This window comes from Corvus cornix, chromosome Z (genome assembly GCF_000738735.6).
Source record: "Corvus cornix cornix isolate S_Up_H32 chromosome Z, ASM73873v5, whole genome shotgun sequence".
Classification (NCBI taxonomy): Eukaryota; Metazoa; Chordata; class Aves; order Passeriformes; family Corvidae; genus Corvus; species Corvus cornix.
This window is the reverse complement of record NC_046357.1, coordinates 12159738-12173600: the sequence shown is the minus strand read 5'-3', so window position 1 is coordinate 12173600 and position 13863 is coordinate 12159738. Positions and strand designations below refer to the sequence as shown.

The 13863-nt window shown below is 36.9% G+C and overlaps 1 protein-coding gene across 11 annotated transcripts in view; it reads right to left on the bottom strand.

Annotated features, from left to right (window-relative positions):
* CPLANE1 (ciliogenesis and planar polarity effector 1) overlaps positions 1–13863 on the bottom strand; it is a 60225-nt gene that overhangs the window by 26074 nt on the left and 20288 nt on the right. For 10 of the 11 annotated variants that reach the window (XM_019283372.3, XM_019283374.3, XM_010395174.4 and 7 more), the window contains 13 exons: positions 11356–11584; positions 10983–11116; positions 9012–9229; positions 8614–8778; positions 7435–7573; positions 7001–7110; positions 5770–5931; positions 5497–5605; positions 4838–5147; positions 3483–4410; positions 2148–2311; positions 979–1112; positions 320–402 (listed from right to left, as the gene is read on the bottom strand). In XM_019283372.3, coding sequence (XP_019138917.3) covers positions 320–402; positions 979–1112; positions 2148–2311; positions 3483–4410; positions 4838–5147; positions 5497–5605; positions 5770–5931; positions 7001–7110; positions 7435–7573; positions 8614–8778; positions 9012–9229; positions 10983–11116; positions 11356–11584 — 2885 coding nt within the window. The remainder of the gene's footprint in view (positions 1–319; positions 403–978; positions 1113–2147; positions 2312–3482; positions 4411–4837; positions 5148–5496; positions 5606–5769; positions 5932–7000; positions 7111–7434; positions 7574–8613; positions 8779–9011; positions 9230–10982; positions 11117–11355; positions 11585–13863) is intronic. The other variant, XM_010395178.4, reaches the window with a different exon arrangement.

The window sequence follows — 13863 nt, the reverse complement described above, 5'->3', positions numbered from 1 at the left end:
ATGAACCTCTTACAAAGAGCACATAGTAATAGGAGAGGGGGAATTACTTCAAACTGAAAAAGGGTGGGTTTAGATTAGATTAGAGGAAGAAATTCTTTCCTGTGAGGAGGTGAGGAACTGGAATAGGTCGCCCAGAGAAGTTGTGGATGTCCCATCCATGAATGTGTTCAAGACCAGGTTGGATGGGGCCCTGGATAATCTATCTGGTCTAGTAGAAGGTGTCCCTGCCCATGGCAGGGGGTTTGGAATGAGATGATCTTTCAGGTCCCTTCCAAATCCAAATGTTTCTATTATCCCTAACAATTCTGTGGTAACTTGCCTGTTCTCTTTGATGTTCTACAGGTTTGATCTTGACAGAGCTATTGGAGCTCTTCGGAGTTTCATATGGCTCCTCAAAGAACTCTACAAAATAAACACAATTACTCTAAATTAGAAAACTACATGGACTATAGTACTTTTATGCGATTTCTGACAGCAGGTCACATTAATTCACTCTTTTACTAGTGTGGAGTAAAGTGTTCAAAGTTGCTTCAGCAAATTCAAAATTGCATTCTTAGTAGTGTTGATACATGCTCCCGAAGAGAGAGGTAAAAAAAAAAGCAGCTTATATAAAGGGTACAAATACGATAACTTATGCATACTCAGCTGTTAAAATTTGCAAATTGTTTTACACACTTGCATGAATATTTCTGGAATGAACGTATAAGAGAGAACAGAACATGTTCTCTCATATATATCATACATTGTTCTATCTCTATAGCAAAAAAGTAACATAAGTGAAATAGTAATTGGAAAGTCTTGATAAAGCAATTTTATATAATTTAGTTATAATACAAACTGGATAAAATAATTCCAATACAACAATGAAAACACTCACATTTTTTGATTAAATAAACAGAGGGACATAAAATCATACTCATGCAAAACTACTGCTTTATATGTCAGACCATAGTAAAAGGATATACCATTAAAACAAACCTTGTTCTGGTGTTACACTCAACTCCTGCTGAACAAATGGTCCCACTTCATTCAGATCTTCAGTCATTAGAGGGACAGAATTATTTCCATGATTAATTTCCTTCTTATCAAAATATTTTGACTTTGTAGACATTCTGGTAATTGGGATTACAAAAGGTAATTAACAACATAAGTATCTGGCTCACTTCGAGTATGCTGCTCCTTTCAGATTGCAGGCTAGTGCCTAACTGTAAAATAAACACTGTTGTGATATAATCAATATTCATTTAAGTTTTCTCTCTGACTATGACTTCAACCAAGCTTAATTTTTTTTTGTGGATAGCTGTGATATTTTAGTGTCATTAATGGTACACTCTTTCAGATGAGCTGTTTCCAGAAAAATGTAACCAACACACATGATCTACCAAAAATGGAAGCAAACCTGTGCTATGTCTTCAAAATCATCTGGTTAAGGCTACACTTATCTCCCTCACAGAAACTTCCTTTATTAAAAAAAAATAGCAAATTGTCAGACAAGACATACAACAATGTCTCAAAATACTAGAGATTATTTTCAGAGTACTAGAGATCTACCTAACTCTCTCTCTATACATGTATCTTCTAATACTAGAGATCTATTTTTTTCTTTATTGCAACAGAAGATGAAATGCCACAGAGGAGTTCAGGTTAAGGATTCTTCATCAGGACAGTGCAAGATATTAACAAATATTACTGCTTTTTCCATCTATTTTTCTGACAAGCACACATATGAACACAGCTAGATTACAAATCCAGGGGAAAATAAACGAACATTGTGAACTCAAATCATAAATCATCTCAAATCATAAAAAATTACAGTGAAGAGAGGGGAAGTTATCTGAATTCTTTGAGAAAACCATGATACCCATGATACTGGAAATCTAGATTCTATTTCCACATCACTAAGTTTATAAACAACCATGTACAATTCACTTAATATGCAACAGCTACATTATTCTCTACCTAATGTACCTGTGCTGATGGAGAATATTTAATCTGCTTCATGCAGCTGTAACCAATATGCACAACTTTGACTTTTCACTCAAAATGAAACACATATATAACACATAATAACAGTGGATCTTTTCATGGTGCTCAACAGAAGAATTATGATCAACTAGAGCTCTTAGGTTAAAAAAAAAAAAAATTACCCCAAATCACTTTCACAAAGATCATCATAGGCTTGTACATTCTGGACACCAGGAGGAGAATTGGCCACTATGGAAGAGCCTTCATCCATACTACTTTCTTTGTCTGTTCTAGACTGGGCCTCTGATAGAGATGCAATTTCTTTCAGATACTGATTATCTGGATGCTATTAATAAAAATAATGATAAACAAAATTCACTACTTTAAAAAAAACCAAAAAACCAGACACTTTTAAAAAACCACAATGCTTTCATATAGAATGATTATGCTTAATTCGTATCCTTTTCTTTATCATAGAGCCAAGAAATCCTGGATTTACAGTTGCCTGTGAAACGCTGAGTTTCTGCCCTTTTTGCATTAAGTGAAGCAATGGTCCTCTGAATTATCCAAATGAAATCTAAGAAAGATTTGTCAGTGTCAACTGAGTGTTAATTGTCAAAGACACTATATGACAATATAATCGAGACAAATATATACAGTAAGATTTGGCCTTAATCAGGTGTAATATGGAACTCTCAAATTACCACTGAAAACAGTATGAAAGGCAAAGACATACATAATCTTGTGGTTAGGTGCATGCAGAAAATTTGTAAGCTGTAAATAAAATACTTGTCCAAAAAAACAGAAAATACAAGCAAAAAGTATGAAAAAAAAAATCTCTTTTGAAATGGGAGAAAAGCCTTCTCAAAAAAAGTCCCACAACCCTCTCCCCTCAAAGCCTTTAATGTATTCTCTGATTCTAGGTACTGTTAATTAAAGGAGCTAAGTGATCCAGTTGTCCTGAAAGTATAAACTAAAGCAATACCTACCAGGTTCTCCTGGCAAATCTCTTCTTTCATATACACACATATACTCCAAATCTCTGTAACAGTGCTAGTCATTTTTCACCAGTCTTTAACCAGTATTACAGACTGTACCTGCACTGTCCTCAAAGACAAATGAACTTAAGCTCTTCCAAGAGAAACTACTTCTTTATTCTTTGCCTTGCTTTGCCATAGTCTATCTCCAGTAGTAGGTTTCCTCAAAGATGATGTCTAAGACTAGACACAGTGGCCAAACTTACAGGAATTTGTGCAAAAAAAGTGGTATCTGGATAAATGAGCTATATTTTTAACTTCCAGAGAACTTTCATCTCCAACTCAGGTATTTTTACAGAGAGAATTTCAGTATTTCTGGAATTTTTCTCTTTTCTTAGCAACTCTTAAAAGAAAGGCTGTTACTCAATACTCCAGGTTTTACTGAGAACAGAACTATGAGGTAAAACATGTATGTGACTTTCTTTACTGGCATAACTCACTCACACATTTCATTGACACTTGTCCCATCCTTTTTCTTACCTTACATCTAAAGCTCTTTGTTAGAGATCTGTCTCCATATAGCTGTTCTAACAACCAAAAAGATGAAAGGACAGCTGCCGATGATGTTTTCACATGTATCATTGGGAGAGGCTCCTCTAAAGAATCTTGTTTATTGGAACCACAGAGCAGTCTTTTATCGGACCATCTGATCATCCACTCCAGCAATTTTGCAATATTGCTCAACTTGCCTGTCAATTCTATAGGCAGTTCTTCTGCTGGCAGAACACCAACTACATCAAGAGTTTTGTAAATGTATTTAGAAGTTGCCTGAGTTTGCAGGGTAGAGGAAGTATGCTTAGGAAAGGTCTGGCTTGCTAGTGCAACAGTGACTTCTTGATTGTCAGTCTGAGCTCTGTAAATTGACTTGTATTTTAAACCAAATAATCCTTCTTGATGTCCTTTCATTAGGTTATGCACAGAAGGTTCTGTGGTCTGTACAATGGACTGTACAATTGTTGGTTTTTCCAAAATATTTTTGTTTTCACTACAGGCAGGCACTTTTTCAGGATCACAAGATGCCAGGGTGACAGTATAGCAAGACCCTGCGCTAAACACACTTTGACTTCTAGTTTTGTTTTGTCGACGTTTTAGTGTTGTGTGAACATCAAAAAAGAGAGAGTTCAATTCATGCTCTCGAAGCAGCCCAGAAAAGCTAGTGAGAAATGGAATTCCAAGCTCACCATACTTTATCAGGTCTCTCTCAAGAACATAACTCAAAAAGAGTTCTAAAAATCTAACATACTCATCATCATCACGTTCAAATTCCCATGCACCAACTACAGGCAAATTACATGGATTAAGCATGTCTCTTTGACATACTTTATGTTTTGTTTTACAATTAGGAGCTTTTATCTTGTGTGTGGTATTTTTGCTGCCTATTTCCCTTTGTCGTTGGAGTTCGTTATCCCTGTAAGACAATAAATGTAAGAACCATTAACACCCAAATCCATTTTAAGAATTACATGCAACATTAGTTCCTTTTCTTCCATTGGTGTTAAAAAAGGCAAATGAACAAACCGATATTTACATTAGTACAATGCTGAAGTGGTAGATTAATCAAATTCAAAATCCATAGACAGAAACTAGGCAGTAACATGTGGACATAGCTGATAATAATTTACACTTCAATAACATATTAGTCACATACTAACTGATATAACATCCTAAGATGTTCTAAGATTTGGTAAATTTGTAATTCTTCACTTGATAAATCACCCAAAGTGACAATCACCCTGTTTGGTGAAGAGATTACTTGATCAGCAGGACACAACTCTTTTTTCTTTCGTTTTCCCCTTTATTTAAATCAAAAGCTTTCTGCTGCAATTTTTTCATACCTTGGGAATGACGGTGTTTGAGCTCTTGTTTCCTCAGTAAACAAAGCATTGGAAAGTGTGTCTGCTGTGTCTGTATCACTATATATCTGAGGATTCCCAAGATCAGTAAGTGTGCTCGTGCTAAGACTAGTGCCTAGTGAGAATCTGTCATAACAGTGTTCCTCATCATTTGATGCTCCCTCTTCTACTGGCTCCCAAATGTTGATTTCTATAGGGCCTATGTTCTTTACTACACGTCTCAAGGCCTTCTTCCTCACTTCTTCAGCAGCCTGTATAACAACAGACATCATTTCTTCATTTTCAGGGCCTACTAAAAGAAAGAAAATCAAGTTTTCAATCTTAATCTTCAGTTTTGAGTTTGTCTCAAATTTAGACATGAATTAGATTTCAACTAAAATCATAAATTAGAGTAATTTATAAATTTAACAAGAAACTGTGATAAAGTGAAGAACCACCAACATTTTGAAAGCCATGATACTCTGTGATTGGTATACACATACCAGACAGAAAATACAGAAATTGTCACAAAACTCAGCTGTCTAACTGAAAACTACAATAATTGTTTTGCATGGAGTATGAAAGAAAGTATTCTCACAAATTAGAAAGTAGAATAAAAAATAAAATTTGTTTAAAATTTCCTGAAGAGGGATGAACATTACCTTTAACAATACTGTGACTTAGTCGCTCTTGAAGTCCATGATATTTATCTCTTAGTGAAACTCTTATATCTTCAGGATTAGGAAATGCTTTTACAAAAATCTCTGCCACCTACACAAAAAAAAAGAGCATCTTTTCCAGTAGCTAACATACAAGTAAGATGTCTTTTCACACAGAACTTATACCACTAGAAAATCTAACTAGTAGCTCTTCCAAGGAGGAGAAATATTTGTGATAATCTCTATTGCTTTTATTCTAGTTTTAAGGTCTTTCACCTTTTTTATTGGTGGCAATTCTCCAAGCAGACTCAAAATTACATCTTGAACTAATTCTTCAACATTCATGAACCTGCAGAAAGGAAGCATTCGACAAGCCCACTCCACTGCATTCAGACAATGCTCAACTGTGGAGACATCATATCCATTCTTATTCAGATCCTAAAAAAATCACCAGAAACATTAATTGGTATGAACAATATATTTCAGCAAAATTATTCATACATTACAAATAGTAATGCTTCTTTCCTAGAAAACAAAAATCTCTAACTTATCTGCCAAACAGTAGTGCGTGAGGGCAGGAGACAGATCAAGGTTGTAATAGATCACAATGTACATTAAAAAAAAAAGGAGAAAAAAAGAAGAGCTTTTTTAAACCAGCTTAGGAAATAATTCCATTAACACTCTGCTGAAGAGTCTGTTTGCAGTCAGGGTAAAACTTGAAGATTTGCCTAAACTGTGAAGTAAATAATCCTACTTCTGACTTCAGGTGATCATAAATTCTTTCTCGTGAGCAAGATAATTAAGCCTTGCAAGAGGCTTTTAAGATGGATCAGTTTATTTTGAACAGTATTTTCTATCTCATTTGCCACTGTCACACAAAGTACAGAAAAATCAGAATATTCTACCATTTGAAACAGAGCCATCCTGTTTATCTGAAACTTGGTTTTTCTGGTGAAGAAAAATTTTGGACTTTTTACAGAATACATGACAAATATGCTAGTAGTTTCTTTCTTTTTCTTCCTGAACCTCTGACATCAATTGATGAGGGTATAAGTAAAGAAAAGGTGATGAAGTTTTTATTTTTTTCATTATTCTTTCTGAAAACCCTGTATATTTAGTACACCATAAACCCCATTTTGTGTGTACTAAATATACACTATTCAGGAAATACCCAAAATATCTTGACCTAATGGGGAAAAAAAACCCCACCCAGACAGTAAATTCTTAGGTCAACGAATGTAGAAGCTATTGCTCTCCTGGCAGCTATTGCTCTTCTGAGTTAAATACCAAGCAAAAGCCTAACAGAAATACTGTCAGGAAGATGGAGTTCACATGCACAGCACTGCTCTGTGGCATCAAACACATGATTCACATTGGAAGCACTGCCCTCATTTTATTATATTACGCAAATAAAAGTTCTCACAGAAATATACAACAGACCTTTAGAATTCTTCTCATAGCTTCACACAATTAAAATGTATCTCTACTATATTAGTAATATAATTACCTTGATATTGTTAATATTTTCCCTTGCAGTTTGGTACCGCCTACAGTTGTCAGATAATTTTTCACGAACATGAAACATCCAGCATAATGCACAGAACTCCCTGAACCAACCTACAAATACAAACATGCAATATGGTGAGATTCTATTTAAATAAATTAAATAGAACAGCTTGATATTTTTCAGTATTGCTCTGGAGCTACAGCTCCTTAGTCCCACTTAGTGTTCATGTTCTTTCACATCTGTCAGGTCTGTAGCATGACCCCCTGCTCTGAATCTAGAACTGCACATTTTAGAATAAGAGTTTTGATAACTAACATAAAACCTGGAAATGAAATGTGTTCCTGACACATTGCAATATACTATTTCAAGCTAATAAGAGTTTATTTGCCACATGTGGATTTTCTCTAAATTATTTTATGTTATTGCATACAGACCTAAAATTTTACAGGTCATGTCATCAAACTGATGGCGTCCAGAAGATGTAGATCCACAGAGAACAGTGCGGAAACTGCAGTAACGAAGCAAAGTCTCTGGGAATGGACTCAGCGAAGGAAGAGAACCTTTCATTCGAATCTATAAAAATAAGTAAACAAACAATCAAAATGGAAATGAAAATCAGTTAACATTTTACATGCATCACTACAGAATGCACAGCCTCTCGGATATTAGCAGAATACTGCCAAGATGAGTAAAACTCCCTTAAGCTGGCTTTCCATTTTCTTCAACTCACTACTCCAAAAATTCATTTAAGAGAATATGTTTAATATGAGCTATGGCACAAAAAATGCGTTTGTTTGAATGGTACTCATGATTACTGTGAAATACAAGAGTAACAAAGTATAAGAAGAACTAAGATCACAACCAAGAAACCAGATTAATTCAACACAGTCCAGGTTGCTGTCACCAAGGCTAATCAGCTTTGCCTCCAGTTTCAGTTGGTACGTCTGACCAGCTCCCCATGCCAACATTAAGCATGTGACCATGCAAACAGAAGTAAATACTTGTTAGTCAGACCAGTTTGTGATCTCAGTCACTGCATTAATGCTGCTGCAAGGGCATTGCAGGAAGAGAGACAGCCACTGTATTAACTCAATCTTCCTTAAGTAGCTGTGTTACAATGACCTAAGGAAAGGCTGATTTTACACAAAAACTTTTAATCTATTTATTCTGAACTTGCTTCTGTGCAAACAAATTGCACAAAAGTAAAATGAGATCTTACAAGTTCTATGCATGGAGATGACCCTTTACCTGAAGTGAGCATTATCTTCTCTGTTCCATATCCAACCCTAAGTGATTTGGAGCATGTTTCCACCTAACAGCTATAACTCCCAATTAAAGTCTGCTTTTTTCTTTCAAATGGACAATAAATGAATTTGTATGTTACCAAGCAGGTATAGAAAGACACCCAAAAGGAAACACTTTATGAATTAGACACCCTAAATCTTTAAGTTCCGGTTTCCTAAAAAAAATGAACATGAGTGTAAAACTAGAAGATGACACGTACAAAACATGACATCAAAGCCCAGGTGAGACTGAATGCTCCTGCAGCTGCAAATTTGTCAGTAATCTTTACAACTGATAATCAAGTTAAAAATATAAAGTTAAATGTTTACTTTCTGCATAACTTTTCTTGCCCACTTCAGTTGCCTAATATACCACTGTGCTGCGGAGCAAGAACAACGAGCAGCCCGCAAGAGCAAGATAATTCGCTGAAGAACTCCTGACACTTTCTGACGGACTTCTTTCTCCATTTTTAGAAGAATGCCATCGCTGTCTTCCTGAAAATGCAAAGACAAACCCCAAAATTAGAAAGGACATATAATTAAATGTTGTTTCTGGTCCTAATCCCTTCTTCTTTACAGCATGCACACGTACTTTCTTATCATCGTTGTGCTACTTAAGTAAACAAGCAGATATGAAAGAAAACAGAAAAATGAGCTGAAAGGAACCAGAACAAAGCTCATGAAGGTTCATAAATACATCTAAACAAACACACAAGAAACATACTTACTTCACTGAGGGAAGCTGGCTGAGGACAGTACAATGGTGGTGCTGGAAGATAAAGCCCAACTGGAACCAAACCGTAAAACTTTCTGCAAAGATCCTTGGCAGAATCCATCAAAAGCTGAAATGTCTCTGAGAGAATATCAACATCTGCCATAACAGCTGCTTTTAGTAGTTCCTGTATTTTACTGTAAAGAACATCTGCATCTTCCTCTTCAATGGGATCTATGACATATTAAGCCCAGAAGCTGATAAATTAATTGTATCAATACATGGATCTTCATTCTGACATCATGAGGTTATGTTATCTGAATTTGCATTCATATATTACAATGACAGACTTCATCTACTTGCTTTAAGATAAGATCTCATACATTTAAAAATAGTATTCAATTATTAATTTTAAATTTTGCTCCATTACCGTGGAGGCTATTGCTTTTCTAGGCAGAGAATTGAACTTTTTAGCCAGGCATTTGCTTGGCATAACATTCTGGCAAATGATTCTTAACAAGAAGGCATAAACTAGGTACACTATTAATAAGGACTGAAGCAACTCTTTTATCAGTAAGTACATCCACCTGTTGATAAGAACTTGAAATGTTTTCAAAGAGACAAAAACAGAGTAAAAAATACAGATTGTGCCGGTAAACTTCCTGTAAAATGTAAATGAAGGCAGATTGATCTAGCTAATGGTGTGCATTTCAGGAGTAAAGTATTTAGTTAGGACCTCGCCAGGACCTGCAGGTACCAGTGAAGACCTGGCCAACAGCCAGTGTTGGGGTTCCTCCCCCGTGGCGTGGGGTCCAGGGGGAGGGGCACCCTGGGGTGGAGGCACGGGGTTTCCCTGCTCCCTGGTCAACCTCGTTCCCCCATTGGTTGTTTTGTGTTCCCCTGCCCAGGAAGGACCCTGGTTGTCCCCTGATTGCTACAGCTCCTCGGCAGTCCCCGGCCATGCGGCTGGAAAATAAACATCTCTCTGAAACATCTATCAGGAATCGGTCCTTATACTTCTTTTCCACAGGCCTCGCTGTCTATACAAGTTGCAGTAATTCCCTGCTGCAACAAGCCAGAGAGACAACTGAGAGACCTGCTTGTGTGTCTTCCTGTCTCTAAGGGCAAGACAAGAGGAGAACCAGGGAGTCATGACCACACGCCAGAAATACAGTGTACCTAGGTATGTGTGTGTCAGGCATCTGGACAGGCTGTATACTCAAGGCCAGATACTGCAGCGGTGCATGGACAGTGTGTGTGGGGGGGAAGAGGGTGTTTGTGAGTGGCTCTGTACTGGGAAACAGAGAGGGGCTGGGGCTTTGGGGGCTCATATACACAGACATGAGCAACCTGTGACACTCAGCTACTGGTCTTGCTACTGGCCCAGCTACTGGAAGAATGTACAAACAGGTATCTATATGCAGACCTTCACCCTGACGAAGAGGAGAGGGAAATGTGTTAGGATTGTTGGTGCTGCCCGTGTTAGCAGTGAGCAGGTCTGTAGGAGTTCATGTGTGGCCAGTTGTATGTAAGTGCTGTGTATGTGTGCTTGTGTATGTGCCTACTGGGAACACAGCCTTGCTAGCTGCTGGACCTGGAGACCCACTTTAAGAGAAAGGAAAACCCAAAACTAAACACCTTCTTGTAGCTAATTTCAAGTGTGATGATACTTTCCATACTGTTAATACATTAAATTTTTGTTTAACGAAGCTTTAGTTTTCTTCCAAACAAGTTAATATCAAATATAGTCAAATAAGAGTTTGGACAATACAAATACAGAAGACAAGATTGATAATACACTCCATTTCTGGAATGATCAAAGCCAAAACCCACACCCTCACGAAGTTAAAGTGCTTGAATACATTACAACAGTAATACACAGACTGGAGAAGAGAAAGCAATTGTTTCTTTCTCAGAGTATAATACATACTGAGTATGTAGTCAAATAACATGAAAAATAACCACAATTATTTTTCATTTCAAGTACCTGTGAACTTCTTGTATTTAATATGTCCTGATGGTTCAGAAGTTACTGGCTGTCCTAATAGAGACTGTAACTTTTCCTGAAAAGTCTGCATTGGTAATAAGCTTAATGGCAGGTGACACTCTGCTTTTTTCAGTCTGAAAGTGTAATAAGAAACTTCTCATGAATAACAAAGTAATATCCATACATAATCCACTGAAGATCTGTTAAATGAATACCTATATTAAAATAATTAATCATAACACCTTAAGTCCTATACCTACCAGGAGCCTGGGAACATAAATTTCTAAGGCAATATATATGGCTTGCCACAATAAACTTCATGCAAATAACTATATAACAAAATATAGTATACTAATTCCAAGTGTAAATTTACCTTGAGAGCTCATCAGAGTTCTGACAATACAGCTTGTAGGCCAGACCAATTGAAACAGAGAGCTTCCAGTCCCCAAGTGTGTGTGCTAACCACACAGCCTCTGGAATGAGTCCACCAATAAAGAACAAATCAAGAGCATATTCAGGTGTCCACACAGATGAAAGGTTCTGGTCCCCCACAGCTCTGGTAACCAAACAGTATTGCAGTGGAATGACACGAGGAGGTAAGTCTGTGACATGAAAAACACATTTTAAAGTTTACATAAACCCGCATGCTATCAGATGAATAATCTAGAATTCATTAGTTCACATCGCTTGGGGATTCGTTTCAGTGTACTACTGCTTTTATTACTAATTTACTTTTATTAGAGGCACACTATGGAAGTTTATCTGCAGCAGGCACAGGGAGCTCATGCAATGGTATAATAGTGTGCTCAGAATAGGCTATTTTTCTGCTTAATAATGTGGGATATGCAAGCAAGTGCAAAACTGGTGGGTTTTTTTACTTTAAAGACTTAATCACACTGATGGATCATTTGCAAATATTCCTGATATCTGTAGGATATGCCAGAGGGTACACCTGAGATAAATGGAAATTCCTAGAGTTTTCCTAGTGTACCCACATTGTTTGTACTCATTTTGCTACTTACTGCATAAGACAGAATGTTAAAATGCATTTTTGAAAAAGAACAGTACATAATATTCTGTGATTCTGTGATTTTAGGAGAATGTATAGAGACAAACTTCAGACAAATTTAATATCTCCTTCTTTGTTTAGATTTAGATTTTTTTTTCAAGGTTTTGCTTCCTGGTTCTCCTGGAGAGGTGCTGACCAACATGAATTCTAAGCAGTTATTTGCATCTCTCACAGTTTCTGTTTTGCTCAGACAATTGCATTACTTAGGAGATATTCAGACTAATCCAGCTTGTGCAACTAATTTTACCACGATTTTCTCACCACATACATCAATCTTTGCCTAATCAATATTAAAATCAAGGTTTTATTTTGTAGGTTTTATTTGAAAGCTGTCTAAATAAAGCATCCAAAAGACCATGAAGAAAGAAGTAGATACCAGTGCATGCTGTAGTACAGAAACATTAAAAATACTCAATGTATTCAAATACACTACAGAAAACATAATCAATCAAAGTAAGTTAACATTGTAGAAAAATATATGGGATTATAATATTAACTTAGTGGTAGAGTACTTAAAATACTTTCAAAAAAATCTTTATTCCCACAAACATTTGAAAACATAACTCTGAAAATAAAAATTTCCTAACAAAGGAAATCTTTAAATGGAATATTGCTGAAATCACTCACTGTGATAAATAGTAATTCTCAGAAAAAGCTGAGAAGCAGGACTTAAACTAACAAATACTACTTGGGTTCAACACCAAAGCAACTTGACATTCTCACTTGCTTTGACAATATGGTATCTGAAGCATTTTGGCTTCCAAGAGCTTGACTTTTAGATAAGCAAAAAATGCTTTCCTCTGGCTTTTCAGTTGGGGTCACACTGGATCACAGATCCAATTCAACTACTTCTTAAGCACTGCTGTTATCTCACTTCTGGGAGGATCAAAGTCAGTCAGAGCCAGATCTTCAGTCAAAATCGTGACAAAAGTTGATAAAAAGGCTGAGGTACTTAATGCCTTCCCTGCCACAGTCTTTAGTAATAAGACCAGTTTTCTGATTAATAAACCCCCTGAGCTGGAAGACAGGGATGGCAAACAGAATGAAGACCCCAATCCAAGGGAAAGTGGTCAGCAACTTCATACACCACTTAAGACACTGTAGCGGGTTTGCTTTGTAACCGGGCAGAAACACCAATTTAGTGCAGTGATTTGGTCCAAAATACTCATTACTGTTTATCTTCTGTGAGATAAGAATAAGGAGAAATGCAAAGCAGGCACCAATCTTGAAAGAATATAAAGAAGTTTATTAACAGACCTAAAAGAAGAAAAAAAAAAATCATACCACACCTTCAGAACACTTCCCCCCACCTTTCTCCCTTCTCCAAGTGACAATGTAAAAAGACAACCCTTAAGATGTTCAGTCTGTTTACCACTTCCATAATAACCTTGTTCAGTCCATTTAGGAAGAGGAGTCTCTCTTGTTCATGCTATGAAAACATTATCACAACGAGACAGCTGCCCACTTCCAAATAACTCTGTTCAGTCCATTGGAAGAGGAGTCTCTCTGCTCGCATGTGAGTCCCTTCCCCCGACTTGCAGCTTTTCCCACAACTGCTTTCAAGGGTCCACTCTTGAAGGATTTTGGGGTACAATTTTAAGGTTGATCCGTTCAGAAACAAAAGTTCTCTTCACCCATCTCTGGGAGCATTTCATCTGTAAGAACAGAGGCCCTTCTCCTTCCCTGGGAGCAGAGGGTCCTCCTCATCTTCATCTCCAGGACTATCTCTGGGAGCATCTCTAGGAACTGAGGTTTTCTCCTTTCCCGCGCGGAGAAAAAGTCCTCATCGCTTCCATCTCTCCCTGTCCAAAC